The 22930-nt window shown below is 39.0% G+C and overlaps 2 protein-coding genes across 2 annotated transcripts in view; both read left to right on the forward strand.

Moving 5' to 3' along the window:
* espn (espin) overlaps positions 1–14865 on the forward strand; it is a 51728-nt gene extending 36863 nt beyond the window's left edge. Inside the window, exons 12-15 of the mRNA XM_037684287.1 lie at positions 690–1076; positions 11703–11782; positions 13795–13806; positions 14339–14865. Of these exons, the coding sequence (XP_037540215.1) occupies positions 690–1076; positions 11703–11782; positions 13795–13806; positions 14339–14486 (627 nt within the window). The 3' untranslated portion in view covers positions 14487–14865. The remainder of the gene's footprint in view (positions 1–689; positions 1077–11702; positions 11783–13794; positions 13807–14338) is intronic.
* A 2539-nt stretch (positions 14866–17404) lies between these two features.
* Positions 17405–22930, forward strand: part of arhgef16 (Rho guanine nucleotide exchange factor (GEF) 16) — a 14507-nt gene continuing 8981 nt past the window's right edge. Inside the window, exons 1-6 of the mRNA XM_037684934.1 lie at positions 17405–17469; positions 18069–18684; positions 19322–19367; positions 20092–20255; positions 20576–20632; positions 22292–22452. Of these exons, the coding sequence (XP_037540862.1) occupies positions 18115–18684; positions 19322–19367; positions 20092–20255; positions 20576–20632; positions 22292–22452 (998 nt within the window). The 5' untranslated portion in view covers positions 17405–17469; positions 18069–18114. The remainder of the gene's footprint in view (positions 17470–18068; positions 18685–19321; positions 19368–20091; positions 20256–20575; positions 20633–22291; positions 22453–22930) is intronic.

Here is a 22930-nt window from a genome sequence, read left to right on the forward strand (position 1 = left end):
ATATATATATATATATATATATATATATATATTTATATATATATATATATATATATATATAGTTTAATTCAATCATTTTAATAATCAGTATTCTTTTTAATTTACCAGAAACTTCAAAATAAATTCTCACCCTGTACTGAAACCTGTTTCCAAGGTCTCACCGCCACCAGCTGGTAAGGCACATGATGTCAATTTGAACCCCGACCACTGGAACAGGTACTGAAAGGGGCTATGGAAACACAATGTGTACAGTACCGAGTTGAGTTGAACCGTGCTGTACCGGTACTAAGAGGTACCATGGAAAAGCGGCAATAGAGACAAATGAGACAAACAATCATTCACTCTCTCACTCTCACAATTTAGACAATTTAGAGTTACCAGTCAGCCTAACATGCATGTTTTTATTCTGTGGGAGGAAACCGCAGTACCCTGAGAAAACCCACGCATGCACAGAGAGAACATGCATCTCCACCCAGAATGGCCCCCTGGCCGGGATTCGATCCGGCAGCCTTCCCGCTGAGAGGTGGCAGCTCTACTAACTGAACCACCGTGCTGCCACGATACAGATTAATCACAACAAAATCTTTGAATTTTAATTTGTTTGTTTGTCCAAGTATATAAAATTGTGATTGCTAGTTTAAAATATCCAACAATTATCAGTGTTTTTTACTGTCTTTATTTTTCTCAAGGAGTCCACCACACCTCCAGATACTCCATCTTCTACCCAACCAGCCAAACCGCCCTCCCCTCCACAGTCTAGTACGCCTGTCACTTCTCCATCAGTCACCCCAAGCCCCAGCCCCAGCCCCAGTCCCAGTCCCACTGGTTCTGGATCATCAAGGGTCCTGTCGACCTCTGCGAGCTACGAGCAGCTGACCTCTAGCTCCGTTGTCAACGGGAACAGTGGTAGTAGTTCAGCAAAAGCAGAATCAGTAAGGAAGACGAGCCTGGCGGATGTTGAGGCGCTGGTACCCACTCATGACGAGCAGGGCAAAGCTATCCCTGAATGGAAGAGGCAGGTGATGGTGCGAAAGCTTCAGGCCAAGATGCAAGAGGAGGAGGACCACAAACAAAAGGTAGGTACTGTGTTGCCAGGCTACAATGAGTCAACAAGTGTTGCTGTGGTTTGGCGATCCCTTTTGTGTTTCTTTTTTGTTATGTTACTTATTTGTGGAAAACCTAACACAAAAGGGAAAAGCAGTGTTTTGATTTGAGTGGGAATTTCTTAATGTTGAGTTTGGATGTGATAATGAATTGATTTTGTTTATTTTTTGTATGAATATGCATGACGTAAATTAATTTTGATTTAAAAGCAAAACACACAAAGCATTAAAGACTGAAAATTCATGTTACCATTTTCTTTACAGTTAATAAATAGTGTTGGCTTTAGGCTCATGCAGTTTATCTTCAGAATAAAACACCACAACCACTGTTAATCATGAGAGTTTCAGACAGGATATAATACATATTTTTGCATTTATTCACTTTAGTCTCACGGACACATACCACTCTACTTCTCTTAATGTATGTTAATATCATGTGTCGTTAAGCTCTTGAATAATTATTCAGATTGGAACAATCTAAACACTCATTAGCCATACAAATTAAAGAAAGACTTATTCAATTAATTTAATCACTTGTATAACCAAAGACTGCAATCTTATATAGTTTCTTTGTATTTATTTATTTTTTTTGGTAATGAACACATGAGGATTTTAATTTACTGGAATAGTGAAGAACCAGTAAAACCTCTAAAGGTTGTAATGGATTTAGAGCTCCGGTGGACAACAGATAAGGATAATATAATTTCACCTGTAAAGAACATATTAAACTGTAGCTCTGTGTCCTTATCAGTGTGCTTCATGATTTGTTTTGTGCATGTTTTTATATATTTTTATAGATGTTGTTAAGAGACTTTTTGGAGTGAATTGAGTTGAATACTTGGCTACAACAACCATCACAGCATTGGCACACTCGACTGAAGTGCTCATAGTGTGGGTGTTTGATGGTGCAGTTTGGTGGCTTCAAGTCCTTACATGCAGATTCAGTGGTGTGATGCCCGGCCCATTCACACTACAGGGTGACCGTTAATGATGAGGATATGGAAGCATAAAAATATATATATTCTTTGTGGAGCACTTTGAACTGTTTTGTGATACTGCAAATAAAATACAAGAGCAGTGTTCAATTAAACATCAGACAATACTATTTCTTGATTTTTCTTTTCCAAAGGGGGGTAGTTTGCATGAGTCATGATCTGTTATAAAGTAATTTCACAGCAAATCGTTTTTTTTTATCTGAAAACATCTGAAAATATTGAACAGTTTAATTCCTTTTGCACCTCCTGTTACCCAACATTAAGGGTATACGTTCAAGTTTTTTTTTTTTTTTCTAATACATTAAACTGTATTAGAAATCTAGGTGCAGGTTACCTCTGAACTTACGTACCATTGACCCTACTGTTTAGTCCTAACATTGTATTTTGTTCATTCATGTTGGGAGTAAACGTGTCATAATTTGTGATGTAGCTGGAGGGCAGACTGTTTGGGCTAAATGGCACTTTAAACAAAATATTAAGAGCTGCACTAGCAAAGAACCTCCTAGACGTTGGTATTTTTTGGGGTGAACATGTTAAATATTCACAACAACCATTGTAATCATTGGTGCTGATAGTCTGTTGTTAGCCAGATCATTAATTTTACATCTTGTTCAAGTTATTTTTTAAAGCAACTGCTAACAGTTGACAGATAATTAGCATCTTGAAGGGTGTCCCATTTCATAGTGAAAAATTTTGTCCTCTGTTCCATGTAAGTTGAAGATGAAGGCCAAGGGATAGTGTACAGTAGTCCCTCGCTACTTTGCGGTTCGTTTATTGCAGATTTGCTATGTCACGTTTTTTTTAAGTAAGATTGGACATGACACACAATTGGCTGATTGATGGATGAGCCGCACGCCCCGGCATGGAATTTTTAGTTTTAAAAAATTATTTTAAATTATTTAGCACCTGCTGCACCTTTGTGCAGCCCATACTGCAGGATAAGCGTCCTCCTGCAGCTGATCAGCTGTTCTCCATGCAGAGCAGAGAAGTGGGCGTGGCCAAGAGCCCTTGTAGGTGGCAAAGAACAGCAGAGGTAGGGAGCTGAACTCATGACATGCTGTGCTCTTTTAGAGCGCACATATATATATATATATATATATATATATATATATATATATATATATATATATATATGGCACAAAGGGCCTGTGATTGGAAAATAGCAGGTTCGACTCCCGGTATCGTCAACATCAAAATGTGGGTGGAAAAGATGAAACACCCACACCTGCCTCCACCCTCATTTGCCCTACTCTGGGCCCCTGAGCAAGGCCCTTAACCCCCACCATTTGCTCCCAAAGAGACTATCTGTATAAATAAAGGGTAAATGGGGGGGGGGGGGGGGGGGGGCTTCCCACACTCTTGCAGTATTCTAAATAATGTTTCTAAACTCTAAATGATCTAAAAGAGCACAGAATATCATGATCTCCGCTTTCTCTGCCACCTGCCAGCGCTCTCGGCCACGCCCACTTCTCCGCTGCAGAGCGGAGATCAACATGCTGCAAGAATGAACTTCTCCCTTCACATGTGGGCTGCACACAGGTGCAGCATGTGCTAAATTATTTTAAATTATTTATTTTAAATTGAAAAATCCATGCCAATCATGTGGCTCATCCATCAATCAGCCAATTGTGTGTCATGTCCAATCTTATTTTGAAAAGCCGCGTAAGAGCGAGTCCACAAATGTCAAACCACAAAGTAGCGAGGAACTATTGTATGTCTATTGGATAAAAACTAAGAAATGGTATTCAGCTTTAAACAATTCTCAGGTCATTTTTCCATAAACAGGGGCAGATTTTTATCATTTTAATCATAACTCCATGTTGCTAGTAACTTGTTATCTGACTTGTAAGGGAAATTAACGTTTAAGCTAATTCTTTAAGCTTGTTGTGTAAGAGCAACTATACCAGTACAATACAATCAGAACAGAACAAACTGGAGATCACAATGGTTGTTGTAACTATAAATTCTGGAGAAAACTTTCACATTTGTGTCTTTGCTATTGTAACACTAACGACACTCTAAATTGTGCCTATGAAAGCTCATTTGAAGGGTCAGAAATCCCTACCATTCAACCCTCCTCGTACACCACAGAAGAAATTGGGAAACACCTACCTCTTATAGTGAATTTACCAAACATAAATAAAGTTAAATGGGAGGGCCATAGGGAGAAATGGAATCCCCTTTTAACACTGTTATAACTATAACTCAGGGTTTCTTTTTAATTAGGTCACAAAGCAGATCAGGTCAGAAGGGTCAAGTATCTAAATACAAATAAACTACTTGTAACATATCCTTTACTACCTTTGTTGTTCTGTGTAGCAAACATTTAACCTTTTTTTATTTTTATTTTAAAGGACAAAGGGATCTGTGTTCACTTTGATTCTAAATTACAGTCAAGAGTTTAGTGCCTTAATGAGGCTGTGCCATTGCACCACTAAATCCATGTAAATCCTGTGTGTTGGAATGGATTTGCTCTGAGGCTTGTTTTTATACCTGGAACAATCTGCTGAAGAAATTCTTCCGTCCTTCCTTTTGTTTTCTTGTCCTACTGGTCTCCTTTGACATTTCATGTAGTTTGCATCAAGTGGGCACTACCAACCTCAAGAATGGCACTACTCCCCCACCCACAATGCCATTTTGGGCCCGTTTGGAGAACTGATGACCGAGGCTGATCTGAATCGAATTGAGAAACAAATTGAGAATCTGCAGGTCATGCATAAAGTATCAGAAGTGGAAAATGAATTGGAAGAACTAGAGCGGGAGCTTCACCAGCTTCTGCCAGTTTCGACTGCTCTTAATCAGGAGTACTTCTCAGTCAATCCAAAGCAAGTGCATGGCCAAGCTGAGGATCTCCCAGCCTGGTGCAGCAAGATCTCCACCCTGCTCAAGAGTATGGCAATTCTACTTGCGACCCTGGGAGGCAAAGAGATAGATGTCTTAGAGCTTATACTTCCTGGATATTCTCAAGAAGAAGCAAAAAATACAAGCACAAGCCCGTCTCAAACATCTGCTACCACTGGATTTATTGGACGCTCTCAGTCCTTCTCAACCAGAGAAGAAGTGGAACGGGAAATCAAGCAATGTGGAGTTTCAGTGAAGAACCTTAAGGCTAATTATGAAATTCAGAATGAGACACAGTCTACAAGTGACCAAGCTAATAGGGTTTACAAGCGCAAAAGGTCTCTGCCTGTAGTAAGTGAGTGTGATTATTGTCTAGAGACATCTTGTAATGATGATGTGCCTTGCGCCGCAGCTCCAGTGCTTGACGTCAATACCAGTGGACCTTCAGTGGAGGAATTTGATTTACTACTTGTTGAGGAACCACTTATTGTGGCATCTCATGTTCCTCTAACATATGCTTCCTCTGAAGCAATGGCTTCAACCAACATTCAAGAGTTCAACCAGGCTCTTTCTTCAGACCCCATTTTAAATAATGACCAACTAACTAGAAGCCTGGAGGTACAGACAGACATGAGCTATGTCCAAGAGTGTGTTGAAATGAGGAAGGAGAGAATTGTCCTCTTGTTTCTTGAACACTGGCGGAAGTATACCATCTCAGAATCTTATCAGACTAAATATACAGGCAGGAGAGGAAACTACTTAGATGTTGGCTGTGAGGACCACAGCCAGTTTAATGATCAGGTTGATGGAGAAATGCACAATGATGATGACAAAATGCTCTTGTTCATGAAGTCAAAGCAAGTTGTAGGGAATCTGATTGGCCACTGGAGAATAATCATGAGCCAAGTGCCCACTCGTCAGATCCGCAGGCTGAGTCGTGCTCAGATGATGTACTGGCCAGAGCACTTCTTGCCACATATTAATGGATCACCTGTCAGTTATGAAAGTTTAACCCTTGACCTCTTCATGCTTGGATATTTCCAGTTACTGGAAATGAACATGTCTCGTGGTGAGAGGAAGTTTCGCCACCTTTTGTGCTATGAGATGTTTGACCGTCTTGGCAGCCATAAATGGGAGGTGATAAGACAGTTTCACAAGGAAGTCATGATGGACATTGAGAGTGGGAAACGAGATTGGGCAGATGGTTTTGAGAATATAAAACTTAAGTATTTCGGAGACACTGATAACGGGGGAGGTTTGATGACAACTTCTCTACATTCAGTGTCTCCTGATATGTCTGCAATGCCCTTGCAGGAATCACTTCCTCCACCAACCTCTCAGCCTCCCCCTCCACCCACTACCCATCCTGCACCCCTATCTCCAAACACACTTTCTACTGACCCTGCATTCACACCACCAGCTTCCCAATCAGACGTTTTTCAATCACCTTCTGCTGCCACTCAGAATAGTGTATCTGAAAATGGTGATTCATTGGAGAGCAGTGCTCAAGAAACTGTTGCATCCAATGGGCAAAAACCATCAAACGGTTGCTTGGTTCAGGGTGCAAGTGTACAACAAGCTGAGATAACAATGGGCACAACAGACAGCGTGGGTTCAAGCCCAAAGAAAGGTGCCCCACCTGTTTCTGGTAAAATGATGGAGAAACCGCCACCCAGAGATGAGCCTAATGAAGATGCAATTAAAGTGATTTATGAGCTAAAAGAGTTCAGCAATGAGGAGATCATCAGATACATTGATCGAAGCTTTGCTTTTTGGAAAGAAAAAGAAGCTGAACTTTTTGATATTTAACCTCATTATAAGCTGCGTGTGCACTAAACTTTAAGTTCAAGTTCAAGTAAACGTGGTACATGAGATTCATTCATTCAACCTGTATTTATACAGGTTAATCTCATTGAGCCTCTGGGTCTCATTTACAAGAGAGACCTGGGATGAAAGGAAATTACTGTCCCGGTTACTCCCAAAAATAGCAAAATATAAAGTATAAAAAGAAACAGTAAATAAGTATCTAAGATATACACTAAGATAAATGCAAAAACAAACACCAAATGGTACGCTAAAAGAATGAAGATATACGCTAATGTAAAACATTATAACATAAGGAGCAGCCCAAACATGAGTCTGTGGCAAATGGGTAACCTCCTGCTTGTGGGGAGCGGTACAAAAAGTGTTTGTGCTGGGTGAGTGGGGTCCTTCATGATGCAGGTGGCCCTCTTCCTTTATCTGGAGGTGTAGATGGCTGTAATGGTGGGGAGGCTGACTCCGACAGTCTTCTGTGCAGCTTCACCACTCTCTGCAGAGCTTTCCTTTCTCCAGCTGTGCAGCCTCCATGCCACACGTTGATGCTGGAGCACAAGACGCTCTCCACTGCACACCTGTAGCAGGAGGTGAGGACTGAGCTTCCCAGACCAGCTCGCCTCAGCTGCCTGAGGAAGTAGAGACGCTGATGAGCTTTCTTGATCAGGCTGGTAGTGTTGTTGTCCCAGCTGAGGTTATCACTCAGGTGCACACACAAGTACTTGTAGCTGGAGACCACTTCCACCGCAGATCCTCCTATGTTCCACGACCATCTCCTTCGTCTTCTTCATATTGATGTGAAGGTTGTTCTTCCTGCTCCAGCTCTCCAGGTGTTCCACCTCCTGCCTGTAGCCGGACTCATTGTTGTTTGTGATGCATCCAACCACCACTGTATTGTCTGCAAACTTTACAATATGACGGACTGAATGGGTAGAAGCACAGTCATGTGAGCAGAGTGAACAGGAGGGGACTCAACACCCAGCCTTGAGGGAAGCCAGTGTTGAGGGTTATGGTGGAGGAGGAGAAGTTGTGGATCCTCACAGACTGCGGCCTTTACCTACACCTTTACCTTAACAGACTGGAAGGTTAACCTGCACATGTTGGAACGGGGAACTAATCTAGTGTTTTAGTGTTTAGGACATGTCACCTGAGGTATTTAACTGCAGCAAAGAGCTTTTATTGAGCTGTGCAGACTTTCCATTTCCATATGCTTGGTTGTAGAAACAGCATACAAGTTGCAAAAATTTATTCTGAAAACTTGTTGAAGGAAAAATATTAATTGCCATGATTGACAAGAAATTATAAGAGAAATGATTTGCCATTAAAGACATATAATTTAGTTGTTTAAATGTTTAGTAATTAGTGAAAATTGCAGTGTATTTGAGTAAACATTTCATGTTAAAATATTAACTCAATGACTTCATTAAACAAATACAAATGTTGAAACTGCACTGCACCCTTTCATTAGACACCTCTCTCTAATTTCCTCTGTTCCCAATTTTTATTTATTTATTTTTGGGCTGCAAATTGACCCCTCCTGATTTAGTAAGAATGATACCAATTTATCATATTTATTGGTATTGGTGGTTTTATGTGCTACTTATTCCACTAATGTTTGAAACGAATTACCGAGGTAGACTGGAAAAGATTAAATCTTTTTGTGGATCACAAATGATGTTTGTATTAATATGTGTAAACTCTGCTTTGTGTTGCGTGCCTTTCAATGTGGGCTTCAGAAACTACCGAGTTGAGTCAATGTTGAACAATTACACATTTCTGTCAGCAAAATTTAAATAAGCTTTTTAAAAGCTATGAATCCACAAATAATATTAATATTGTTTCTTGGCATTTGTTTGTTTCATTACTCTGTAACTTGAGTGTATTCCTTAGATTAGCTCAGTTTCCAGAGTTTAATTTATTGCTTTATTACTGAATTTCTACATTACTGTCAGAAATAAAGTCTGTAGACATGATTCTGGTTGTAGAATTTCAGTAGTCCTTTCACACACACAACCATAATGTGTCTCTAAGTATTTGTGTGTGCTTGTTTGTCTGTCTTTAAAAAAAAGACCAGCAGACAGATTTTTAAGAAAAACCTCAGAAAATAATCTTTGGATGTACACCTGGAAGTGGTGAACTCTTGGAGTCGACCTGATTCAAGATGGCGGCCTCAACTAATCAACTTCAACAGTAATAGCTTTAACTCGTTCAATTTTACAAATATGGAGCTTCAGTTTAGTGTAGCTAAGAGTCATTTGCATCTGATTTAACTGCACAGAGCTCTTAAATGTAAAATTTGTCAGCGTAGTGCTTCTGATTTAGAAGAGCCAGACTATTCTCATGGTGTCTATTCTGTGTCATCAGGATTATCTTTAAATAACCTTCTTAGTGCCACCTGCTGTCATGCTATCCATGGCTTACAGAAGCCATGAGGAGGTTACCGTGAATCTTCAACACCTCACAGCTCAAGTAGAAGTCAGTCCATTGATGGGCTAAAAGCCATTTACTGAACAGATTTTATATTTATTTCAAGAAAAGCACGAGTCTTTAGTGATGATGATGGTGTCAAGATCATCATACAGTAATGTATTAAAATGAACACAGTAAATGAAGACAATAAAGCAAATTTATATTGTGCAAAAGAAAATGTTGGTTTGATCAGATCTGTGTAATAAACAACTTCCCAGATTTACTTTTCCTTTATCAGGATGGATTAATGTCCATAAGAAATTTCTACATCATAATCCAAAATGATGAACTGCCCAAAACATGGAGCTTACGAGCTTTCACAGAATGTGTTTTTATTTAAGGTTCCAATGCAGAAGCAGAAAATCTCCTTATTACTGTTTCATAAAGAAAATTGTCCTGTATCTTGCTGCGCAGCTTTGAAATAAAACATAAAAATAACACATCAGTGGCAGGATCAGAAATATTACAGTATGGTATGTCACACAACAAAGATGAATTTGGCAAAAATGAATGCACAAAAAAAAAACCAAATAAATAAACAGTGGTGATCAATGGATTTTTGGTGAAACGGATATGAAAATCCAGCCATTTTTGGAGTTCTGTAACTCCGACATACTGAATAGTTGCAACAATTCATGGTTTGCACGGGTCACAGAAAGTTGGACTTTACATGCATGAACTGGCACTTTGATATCTTTTACTTTTTTTTTTTTTTTTTACACAATCACAACTTAAGTTGTAGGATTTTGGGAGATTTATCCATGAGATGTTCAACTGACAGCTGATGATGTCACACACTATTTTTTTATATGTAAAAATTAAAACATAGGGATTTATTTTCTTTCACCCAGTGAAAAACTGGAAGTGAAGTGTTTTGTTATTTTATCATGTCTCCTACAAAACATACTGTAGAAACATGAAAATCCACATGTATGACCATCAGCATCTTCTGCCATTCACAGGCCATGAATTTGTAGAATCTGACTTGGAGTTTTCTCACAATGACTGTTTGCATGAGGCTTAAATTCAACTTCTTTCTGTCTGCCTCTCATTAACTTGGCAGTCAGGGAGTGAGAGTCACAGGTGTGTGGTTACCATGGTGACAACAATGAGCCAGTGGCAGCAGCTTTACCGTTTATTTTAATTTAGGCTTTCTTCAAACTTATAAAACAGATCAAACTCTAGTTATTTTTTTAATCTATGTTATATAAATTATGTAGCTTTGAGCTGCATCGGCACCCTTCAACCCTTTCTAGTTGAACTTATCGTTGGCAGTAATGAAAACTTCTGAAGGCAACGGTTTGCTCCGACTAACGTATGAACTCCATCGATTGAACACAAACACAAAACCAACACATTTAAGAATCTCGTCAGATTGTAGCTTAGAGCATTTCATGTATAGTTATTATTATCGCTTCATAAAAGTTCATTTGTCAGAGGACAAACATTAACTGCACTTTAAAATTGCAGATCAGTGACTGATATCACTGACGGCAGTTCTTTGTAAATGTTCAAACTGGAAGCCATTGATAATCAGTACATTTGGTGCACAAATGCACCGAATGAGCTGCATTATTTGTGTGCAAATTAACAAACAACTTTAGTCCAGTATCAAACATTTAGCCGTTTAATTTAATCACTGCCAAATTATTTTAGAAACATCTAGTTTCTGCCTGCTAATTATTGCTATATTTTCTTATTTATTTTATTTTGGGGGTCTGAAATTCCCAGGGGAATCATTAAAAATTCATCATGCAGGTAATCTTAGCTGGATTCGTGTTAGCTGGGGCAAGTGAAATCCTTCAGTAACAGGAATTCAAAAAGGGTAATGTTTCCTCAGGTAAAGATGAGAAATCCAAGCTGCCTGCTCTCTTCTCCCCTTCCGCTCCAACTCCAGTGACAATCTGAAAGAGCAAAAAGGATCCAGTTACAATTCATGCCCAGTTGAAACGTCATATAAACACTGGCCTGACCTTTTAAAAGCTTTTCGTTCATCTCTAACAAAGAGGGAGAAGAATGTGTATTGTCAGCTTTGTTTGCTTTTTTTAGATGATCACATCAGCTTAAACGGTAGTCTTTGTTGAAGTTTAGACTCTTTAGTCTTTTGTATGAATGTTATTTCTCTAAAAACTGACATTTGAGAGTGTATGTACACAAAAAGGTTGTGCGTCGTCACATTTTCTCTCTGCAGGTGCTTTATGTAGCACCATACAGACACTAAAACAACTCCATCAGACCGATTTTAATACAATAGATATGATTTTGTTGGTGTTTTCCCATCATTACAGGACGGTGTCTCACAAATTAAATCTGCATAAATCTGCACATTCTAACACGTTGTCAAATATTTAGCAGGTATTAGTATATTGGATTAAGAAAACAATAATTAATAAGGGATTCAGTGAGGGTTAAAATTCTTGACTGACTGGTTTGGGTCCCCGTCTCTGTCTTCTGTGGACCCCCACTTGTCTCCTTACAGGCTGAGGAGGAGGAGAAGCGTCTGGCGTCAATGCCAGCCTGGAAGAGAGACATGATGAAGAAGAAACTGGATGAGGAGAGGTGAGTAGCAATGTGCTGTTGTCACATTTGTTTAGTAATGTTTACACACTTCAACTCTGAACTTAAATATATCTTGTATATCTTGAAAAATATCCATTAATAAAGATTGTGAAGAACAGTTAGGGAAGAAAAGATTTTTAGTTTTTCGTAAACATGCATCTCTGCTGATGACACATTAAATTACGAGCAGGTAAAATGTGCTCACGTTGTTTCACCAGCAACAAGTTCCACCGGCAGAAAAGACCATTATTTCAATAGATTAAGAGCCCCTCAAATAGACAACATACAGTAGTTTAGTACTTTTCAGCCACTGAAAAGGACTTTTAAATTATACATTTTTCCACCTCAAATGCTCAGCTCAGCTTTATTATGTGCATATATTTGTGCTCTGTCTGTTTAAATGTCTTACCAAACACCTGCTCTGCTAAACTGATCTTGATGAACTGAAAATTATCTGTAGGCCTGAACAGAGGCGTGAACCAGACTCAGAGTCAGAGTCAGCTGTATTGTCATTGCACCGAAGCACAACAAAATCACATTTCAGTACAGCCCATCCGAGTAAAACATAAACAAACAGACATGGGGAGACGGAGGTGTCTGAGGCCGCGGCCTCGTGGGAGGCGCTGCCCTTTTCGTTTAGATAAGTAAAGAGAAACACGAGGGAAGGGGAGGTATAAAAAAATCATATCTCACACTGTGTCCTAGATGGAACACATTGTGAAAGTTGCAAATAAAGCCTCAGCACAGAAATAGCAACATATTAATTACATTATAATATATGCATGAGGAAGGCCGACAAAGGCGGTGAGTTTGTCCATGGACACTGCCAAATAGTCTTCATAGACCTGACAAGATGGTGCAGTGTCTATCAGCCGGCTCAGCTCTGATACAGGTCAGATGTCCTCAGGAAGGGAGTGGGTATGGAGGGGGGGGGGGGGAGGAGCAGAGCTTCTTATTCACATAACATCCAGGAGAGTTTGAGATAGTTGGCCTATTCAAGGTCAACGCAGGACAATTGAGAAAAGACAACATCATTATTATCATGATTCAACATTTCTGTGATAGTAATTAAACTGCTGAACTATCTTGGAATGATGGTTCATAAATGTTGAGATGTTCCAGGATCAAACTGTTATTTAAATGGAACCTTTCTGTAGCATGGAGCAAGTCCTTCAGACAGCTTGTATTTTATTTTATATTCTAGTTTTGGGCTAATTAACGTTTTGATCAAGTTACCATTTTTCCTCTCTTCAGCATCTCTGAAAAATGCCTTGAATTACCAACAACGGGAATGGAAAAATCTGTTTAGACTTCATTATTTTGTCGACTGACTCCAGAATTTGAAAAAAAGAAAGTCATATGTAACTGTGTTTATTTGTTTATTTTATGTTGTTTGTTACACCAAAGATTATATTTAGATTTCTGGCCAGTGCCTGGAAATTGAAGACAGATTGAAACTAACTGTCCCTGACTGTCCCTGTCAGCTGATTCCAGAACAAGTTTTGAGTCCTGCCCCTGCCGTGTTAACCAAGAGGATGCTACCATTGTTTGGAAGAAAAAAACCTCATTAAATATTCCAAATAATTTTTTCAGATGCTGACTCATCAATTTACATAGTACGTTTTTGCTGCTGTATGCTCAAAAATGATTTTAAATATATTTAGTTTTAATTAGTTATTTCAAGCTTAAATGAAAGTTTATGTGACACTACGATTATGTGTGGGGGAGTGGGCGGGGCCTAAAGCCCTACATCACTAGTGCTCAGACTCTGGTTCCAAAAATGCAACATAGAAGCTTCTATCAACTGAGTCCTCCCAACAAAAAAAATAATGTGGGTGTTTGGTCTGTAACATAAACTGTCTTTGTTTTAAAATGTCTCAGTTTTTAATATGAAATCACATCTTTTGATTCTGTCAGATTAGAGTTGAAGCTGAACTGCTGTAACTTACGTGTTGTTGCCGCTTAAGATATTTACTCCTTTTTTCTGTGTTTTTGACCTCCTGATGTGACAGGGAACAAAAAAGGTAAGAAATTATTTTTATTCCACACAGTAATGTTTTCAAAATGATAAAAAGGAATTCACTTTAAAGCTAAAGTTGCAGAAACAAATTGATTCCTCAGATGTTTTTTATTATTATTTTTACAGCAATGAATCAGCCTTGAATCCAGTGGGCAATAAGGGTTCATTGTTTCAACCATTTACATCATTAATGTCATTTCTTCCTTGTTGAGATCCTTGTTATTCCAAAGATGCTGCTTATTTGACAATGTGATCATTTCCCCCACCCAAAAAGCAAAACTTTAGCTGGTTGGAGTTTGAGCTCTGCAGTTAACATCAAACATGTTTTAAAAAAAAAGGAAAAGAATATCACTTTATTTTGCCCAAATATTTGACTATCTGCATTCAGGGGGAGCTCATATTCAGGTGATTTTGATGTGATAATGCAGGAGAATGAAAATCAAACTAGATTACTAACTTACTGTCTGTAATCTTATTAAAACCTGAAGGAAACATTAGTTTCCTGCTAATGGACTCTTCTTTTTGAACAAATGCAGAAAAGCAGATCAGCAGGCCAAACAGGAAAAGCAGAAAGAGGAGAATATGGAGCTGGAGCGACTACGGACCCTGGGCTACGATGAGACCAAACTGGCCCCGTGGCAGAGGCAGATCATTCTGAAGAAAGGGGAAGTAGCCAAAAAGTGAACTGGATCGTTTCCCTGTCCTGCACCGTCTGCATCCTCACACACATAGTCCAATGCATCTTCCTCCTTCCTCCTCTAGTCCATGCTGCTCAACAGGCGATGAAGAAGAGTGTTTCTCCCCTAAACTCTGCAACACGTCTGGTTCAGACTGTTGCTGCTGCTGCACAGGCTCTGAGGCGAACGCATCAGAGTGCTCTTCCACCTTCAGCTTGAAGTTTCAAACACTTTGTCTTTTAGTGAAAAATGTCTGACATGCACTGTCTTACTACCAGAGCATTTGTTCTAAATGTGCTCAGTAGAATATACTTACTTTTCAGGAAATCACAAGAGGACGTTTCATGTAGAACACCAGTCTGATAGTCTTGTGATACAATTAAAAAGGCAACATGTGAGCAAGTAATGGCTCAAAATACACTGGCATGTCATAAATGTCATACTCAGTGAAGGCTTGTTTCATCCTGAACACGTCCTCTGTCAGGCTTTTATCCATCATGGCATTTTTTAAGCATTGATAAACCATTTCTAGAGTAAAGAATGTGATTGTTTTCTGTAGATTTGGATCATTGGTGAATATCCTGTTTGTAAATAATTCAAAAGTTATGCAGATGTATGAAATTTGAATATTTCTCAAGGAAAGAAAAGATGCAAATTCCAGTTTAGTTCCTAAAAATGATGTTTAAATGGTGGCGTGCGAACGTGAATGTGAAATGACGTGCGTGTTGCAAAGTGAGCATTATGGATGATGTAGTGTGTTATTAGACATAATGGAAAATCAGGATTTTAACAGCGAGCTACATCTTACACCAGTCATATCATTACTTAATGCTGCAGAAGACCTCAAGTTTTAGTTTGTTTCCTGTGTCCAGTTCAGTCCTCTGAACTATAAATCTTTGATGAGCAGATCTGTTTACACTTTATAGCTCTCTCAAACAGGCTTATCAAAAATCTCCTGTTTCCTGTCCTTCAGTTTCAACACTAAACACTAAACTATCCCTGGTGAACAATCTAACAATAAAATGACCAAGACATGTTCAATGTACTGTATATTTCTCTGTAGACATTCAGAGAATATTATTATCACCTTTTTTTTCTCCTTCGGGCTTAGAAAAACTCTTAAGTTGTGCATTATTTCTGTGCTTCTTCTTCCTTTTGCAGTTTTTTTTTATGTAAACTTATAGGACTCCCTGCTGGTTGAGGATAGAATTTCGGGGCAAATCTGTGGTGAAGAAATTTAGAGTTAGATTTAAAAAAATGTCAGTACATAAAATGATACATTTTTAGGAATAAGTAATCCCCAAATTTGTGCTTTTTGGGTCCTCTAATGTGATAATTCCTCTTTGTTTCTTCTGCTTTAGTTTTGTATTTTTAAGGTATTAGGGTAAAAAGCTGAGCCTCTGTTAAAAACAACGGGACTCAATCATTTCAAATTATTCAGATTCTACGTCTCATCCGATGCCATATTATGTTAAAATTCTAAGTGATGTAAATGTCATTGCCATTTAATTTTCTATAAATATATGATCTGAACTCTGTACATAGTGACCCTCAGATTTTTGTCATTTTCATTATTTCCACGTGCTTATTAAATATGTCCTGACCTGGCTTTCATAGAATGTTGGCTTAATCTCATAAACTCATATTTTCTGACTGCTGAAATGAACACAATAAATACCTGATCATCAAAATGAAAGTTGTTGTGTGGATGCATTTTGTTTGTTTATTTTTTCTTTAGCCTCAAGTAAACACAACACTAATGTGAATTTAATGTGAAATATTGTTTTGTAATTTGTCACGTCATGAGAATTGACCTATATTTTTTTATTTAAACATGAAGATTTCTAATACTTTTGGTGCAAATTCAATATTCACACTGGAGTTTATATATTAAGGTTAGAAAGTTTCACAGTGATATCACATTATTCAATTGGAGACATTTAACAGCCAGATTTTGGTGCAAGGTAAACAAAAAATTAAAACGTGAGAAAAAAAACATCTGATTTCCTTTATTTTAAATTTAAGTGAAAAAGACAATAATTCTGATGAAATGTTCAATCTTTTTGAGTCTGATCACCAAAGCAGAAAAGTAGTAAACATTAAATAGCACCTATTGATTCACACCTTGGACCTGCTCAGTAATCTGTAAACGTGATAAAAGTATGTTTAACTTTATGCACAGGTAATTTCCCAAATCACCTCATTTTTTAATGTATCTGAGATTCATCTGTTATGGATTAGTTGACAGAGAATGAATCAAGTTGGTGCGAACCAAGCTTGAGTTAAAGACAGAGAAAAAGTTTTATAAAGTTTTTTTTTTAATGGTGTTATGAAAACAAATTAAGTACTAATGTGTGTGTGTGTATATGTATATATTATTTATTTATTTATATTTATATATGTATTCATTCTTGTTAAACGGACCAAACAAGCGGGAAATCAAAGCATTTGATGTGACGTGTAATACTTCAAATTGACCACCAGGGGGAAACAAGAGCCATTTTTTCAGTCAGGTGAGACCGTAAACAAACTAATATTTAAAACAACATTCTTAAAGAAGTTAAAGAATGGAAAAAGCTTTTCGATTCATCCAGTTGCGCAGAGCTAAAACTCTACTTGATGTTCTTAAGACAGTTATTGAAAACGTGTCGAGTTGAACAAAGCGTTGAACGTTTAATGGTCCTATAAAAATTTTGGGAACAGCCTTTAAGCATGAACATGGGTGTAATTATCTGTGCGAAGTTGCTTTTTGTGTGTGTGTGTGTGTGGGGGGGGGGGGGGCTCAAACGATCGCTGATAGATGATTGATTGGCGCTCGCGCTCACCTGTACTGACGTAGGCAGAAGACGGAGACGGAGGAGGTCGCGGCGGAGGAATACATTCGCCGCCGCTGCAGTTGTCCGCCCGACTGACCGCAGCTCAGCTGAGCCGCCGCCGCGGACTGACCCAGAGGAGCTGGACCGACACTGTTTGAAGCTCACCTCTCTCAGGTAAAGATTCCGTGTTTTAAACTCGCAGTTTCGAACCGTGGGAATAAATGTGAGGCAGACATTTTTCTCCCAGACTTCTGGCGACAAAGACACTGTAAACATATTACGCCGACTGAACTTTAAAAAAATACAAACAATCTTATTGTTTGTTTACTTTAATGGTTAGTGCAGTAACCTCTCCAAAGCTAATTCTGTTTGCTTTGTTGTCATTTTAAAACCACAACACGTGTAGAGTTCATATTCATGAGGATTTATGAGAAACAGTTTGTTGTAGTTTGTGGCGCACAGGAGCAGATCTCTGTTATTTGTGGGCAATGCAGTGTAGGAGTTATGGTGAGTCATGGATGTCCCTTGATATGAGCAAGTACACTGCTGACATAACTGGCTTTATTATGCTGGAAGCTTGTATACTGGGAGACTGGTTCCACTGGGAGGGGATGTGATAACCCCACTGCCGAGTCTCTGGAGGTATTTAAGAAATATGTTTTCCCATGTCCCAGTTCAAGAAACCTATTTCCTGCCAGTAGCTTGACCCCAATATGCTTGCAACAACTATACTTGCATTTCTCTTATCCATTTCTCCCCCCTCATTGTTTTAGGTGTTGAACTCAGGAGACGGTGCCTGCATCACAACAGAGGGACACCATGTCCAACAGTGAATCGGACATCTGCACAGACAACCAGGTCCCTCTGTTTGACTCTCGCTTCTCCACAGAACTCCGTATATATGAGTCGGGTGATGAAGGCTGCCCGTCAGAAAGCCCTCCCTCTCTCCAATCCACAACGTCCCCCCCTGCAGAAAACACAGTGGACAGGATTGGGGTGCCTCATCACGTGGTCCTGAGCACCAAGAGTCCCGCAGCTCTGAAGGTTGGCACCCACCAGCTGATTCCCAAGAACTTAGCAGTGGCCAGCCGACCGAGAAACCGACACCACACCACTGTGGTGACGTTCCCAGTGGGGCTAGAGAAGTCCAGCAATGAGAACCGCAGCCATCACTCAGCCCACGGGCCAGATGTGTCGTGGGAGGATTACGACAGCGATGGAGACGGCCTTGCTTTTAGGAGGAACCGCAGAAACAAGTCGTACAGAGCGGCGGTGACCAGCCTGGACGTCGAAGCTATGGCGGCAGGACACAAGGCCGCTACGACTCTGAAGCCTGTTGACGAAAACAGAGCAAGCAGTCCTGGTCCAGCTCGCAGTCCTGGACGCAAGGTACGATGAGGGGTGGTGGGTGACTGATGGAGATCAGAGGCACATGTTATCCAGCTGTGAAGTGAATTGTTTTGAGCGTTTTTGTCTTTCAGTATGCTTCAGTCAGCTGCAGCACGACGGCTCAGTGGTTAGCACTGTTGCCTCACAGCAAGAAAGTCCTGGGTTCAATCCCCGTTTTGACCTGGGGTCTTTCTGTGTAGAGTTTGCACGTTCTTCTTGTGCTTGCGTGGTTTTCTGCTTCACTGTCCTCCCACAGACCAAAAACATGCATGTTAGGCTGCTCCAGGCCCAGGCCTCCCTTGCAAAAGAGATCTGTGATCTCAATGGGATTTGCCTGGTTTAATAAAGGTTAATAAATAAAGTGATTACGATAAGACTAAGCAAACCCTGCAGATTTACTTTTCTTATCAATCACAAGCAGAGTAGCCAGTAATGCTCCTGATGTTGAATTTTTCTTCAGTCACAGCAGTGACAAACTTCCACAACAGTTTCCAGCCTTCCAGAATAAAATGAAAGAAATTCTCGTAGGAATTTTGATCCAAATAGACAAACGCTGCCTAAAGAACACGATGCAGCGCTGATGTGTGACTGAACTCCACCAGAATAAACTCAAGCTGTGCTGCTGTGCCCTTTCTAGCGAACACTTGGGAGGAAGAGGAACCAACGTGGATCATTCAAGGATGGTATGTGTCATTCTGTCTGCTTTGCTAAATTTGCCTACATGACTACAACTACTTCAGAAGACCTACAAAGTTTTTTTTTGTTCGTCTTAAAAATTAGACTTCAATGAAATTGATTGTAGAATATGCGAGGAAAACAAGATGGATTTGATGTGCGGTGGAAAAATGTAATTTCTTATAAAAGAGCTCGAGGCAGCGGAGTGGACTAAACAGGATCATCTGAAGGTTCCCTGAATGACAAACAGCTGTTGATGTTGGTGGACATCTTGTTGTGTATTTTCAGATTCCTCCACTTCCTTATTTGTAAGGATTTTTTTTTTGTGGTTGTTTTTAGGTTGACTTGGGAAGTGCTGACCGCAAAAATTACCTTTCATCTGTTAAAATCAAACTGAAGGAGCTGCTTAATAGTCACGCACACAATTCTCTGATTAACTATGTCTGAAGTTTCTTTAATTCTGAAATTTGCACATTTATAAACGTATTTACCAGAACTTACATTTGACTTACTGTCAGATTATAAACCAGTTATAGTTTTTTGACTCATCCTAAAAAACGAGTTGTTGAAAAATTCTTACACAGACCTTTTTTTCTTTTGTGAGATACTATAGATTTTTTGTCTAAATAATAATTATGTGACATAAATATATGACAAGAAAACATTTTTTTTGTTTAAATCAAAGCACATCTTCAGACAGTCTTGATTTAAAAATGTAATGTTTGTTCCCAGCGACGCCGTTACTCTACCAGGAGATCCGTGAGCGTGGGCTTCACTCCACCAACCAGGACGAATCACTGGATGACTTTGTGGTGGTGGAGGCTCCCGTGGAAGACCAGAGCATCGTGGTGAAGAACTACAAGCAAGCACAGCTCACCTGGAGCCAGCTGCCACAGGTAAACTCCCAAACGTGATGAACAAATCAAATTCAAGTGCTTGAATTCATCAGGCGGCAGTCATAACTAACGTCATAGCCAGGAAAATACTGTGTAAATCTATTTAAAGCATCATTTCTTGTATAACGATGCATTAAATGAAGATTAATCAAACATTGATATGTCTTGCTACGTTACTTTGGTTAAAAATGGAGTATGTGAAACTTTAATATAATGTAAAGCTTCTAAGTGAGTGTTTACAAAAGTCAGAATACTGAAACAGTCATTTGCTCTCAAATGTTCAGAAACATGTTGAGATTTATCTCTTGGTTTATTTGAAGGTGAAAGACTCGGGTATTCTGGAAAAAATCACACCTCAGGAGAGAAAGAGACAAGAGGTGGGTGCATGCTTGCATTTTTTTTTTAATTACCGTATTTTTCGTACTATAAGGCGCACCGGATTATAAGGCGCATTAAGCGAAACGAAACAGTCAAATAAGTCAAACTTTATTCAACTCAGCACAATAATCACATACAATTGGTTCCAGGTCAGTAAGCACAACCAGAATTAATACATAAGGCGCACTGAATTATAAGGCTCACTGTCGATTTGTGTGGAAATTAAAAAGATTTTAAGTGCACCTTATAGTCCGAAAAATACTGTACGGCTTAATCTGGCTTTATTAGAAGGGTCGGTACAGTTTTTGTGTATCTACATGTGCACAAATGTTCATTTGGGTCATCTGGGGTAAATTTCATCATCACTCTATAAATGCGAGTATAGAAACTCCTTACTTTTGCTGTTGCTGTCATTTTTTTCTGCATTGTGCAAGCATGAAACATGCTAACATAGTGGACCGAAGCAGCTTAGGTTGTAAAGTAAATACATTTAAATCAGACTAAACCAATTAAAACCTGTTTTTAATTGATTGAAACAAATAATTGTCCCATTCATGCAGCAGATGGAATGTGTGCTTTTTTCTTTTATTTTAGCAGCTCTAGTAAAATGATTGGGCCCTTCTTCTGTCCTTACATCTCTAAATTTGCACCCAGAAAAGTAGTGTTTTATGAGAACTGATGGCTCAGTATTTTTTGTCATAAATTGTATTAAACGTTAGACGTGTAATACAGATTTTAGTTGAATTGGATCAGAAAAGTCAATGTCAACTTGACAAACTTAAAAAAATTAAAGTTTTCCAGTCCAGACATACAGGATTCATATTTGCAAATGAACAATGAATGCCTTTATTATTTGTTAGTTGTGTTTATAAGGAGATTTGTTACCTTACGTCTGCTGTTATTCTCTGCTTTTTGAGTTTAAACTCGTTCTTAGACGGCTTGTTAAGAGTAAACCAAGAAAAGTCTGAAGTGAAACTGAAAATGTTGGTGTACAAACCTGGTGTGTGTTACAGGTTCAGACTGTCAGCTCAGTGCCACACTATCTGTGGGTGGATTTTCCTTTGTAGACGCTCCTCAGCAGTCTAAGATGTCAAAAGTTGTATCAATACCAAAGGTCCTCACAGTGTGCTGTACAATGGCTGAACGAAGCCCCACCCTGCCTGTGTAATCATTCTCCTGCAGACTGAGCAGGTGCTTGTTTTGCTCTTTCAGTCTCTGCGTAGTTTTAGTTTTAGTGCTGCTCAACCATTTTACCTACTTGTTGCAGCGCCCTTGTAGCAATGAAGCATTTTACTGAAGATCTGGGCTGTGATCCTGACAGGATTTATGTGTTGTTTAGTTCATTTTGTGCCCTTTGGCCCCCTTACAGCCACCTCACCTATAAATGGAGATGTTGATAAAGGTGTGTTATGACCACATGATTTCTCTCACGTAGACTAACATGTCTTGCAGCCACCCACTGTGTAATATTCTATGCGGTTAGCTACTGAATGCTAATCTGTTGTTGCATTAAACCTTCATTTGCAGAAAATTAGCAAACGGTTCTTTGCTTGAAGTCACAAGAAATTCTGGAGAATGTAAAGAAACTAGAGGAATTGTGAGTGGGTTAAGGAAGGAGTTTTTCTTTTTAAGTTTGAGCATGTGTGATTATTTCACAGGCCATTTTTGAGATCATCACCTCAGAGCACTCATACTTGCACAGCCTCGGCATCCTGGTGCGTCACTTCCAAAGCAATGAAGCGCTGAGGAAAACGATGACGGCCACGGAACATCACCACCTTTTCTCCAACATTTCTGTCATCCACAACGTCAGCCAACGGTCAGATCAGTACTCTTTTATTATACTGTTAGTTTTTTTTTTGTGTAAAATCATGTTCAAATGTATTATCTCGATTCAGAAAAAAGTTGGGACGTTGTGTAAAATGTAACTAAAAACAGAAATGATTTGTAAATTTCTATAATTTATTTACAAAGTACAATGAAACATAATAAACAAGCCAAGTGTTTAAACTAAGATATTGTACTATTTTTAGATGAGGTAAGTTTGCTTTTTATGGCAGCAACACATCTAACAAAAGCTGGGGCAGCAAAAGACGGTCCAAGTAAGCAGCCAGTATGTATAATAAACCACTTATTATACAGGCTATTTGGCTAGTTAAAGTTCTGTTACACAAAAATACTATATTTGAACTAGGGATGCACAATATTATCAGCATGGTATCAGCCAATATTAGCGATAAAGTTAAATATCAGACCTCAGCCATTCCATGAAAATAAAGATATAAAAGGTGCACATA

This window comes from Nematolebias whitei, chromosome 11, assembly GCF_014905685.2.
Source record: "Nematolebias whitei isolate Nwh7 chromosome 11, NemWhi1, whole genome shotgun sequence".
Classification (NCBI taxonomy): Eukaryota; Metazoa; Chordata; class Actinopteri; order Cyprinodontiformes; family Rivulidae; genus Nematolebias; species Nematolebias whitei.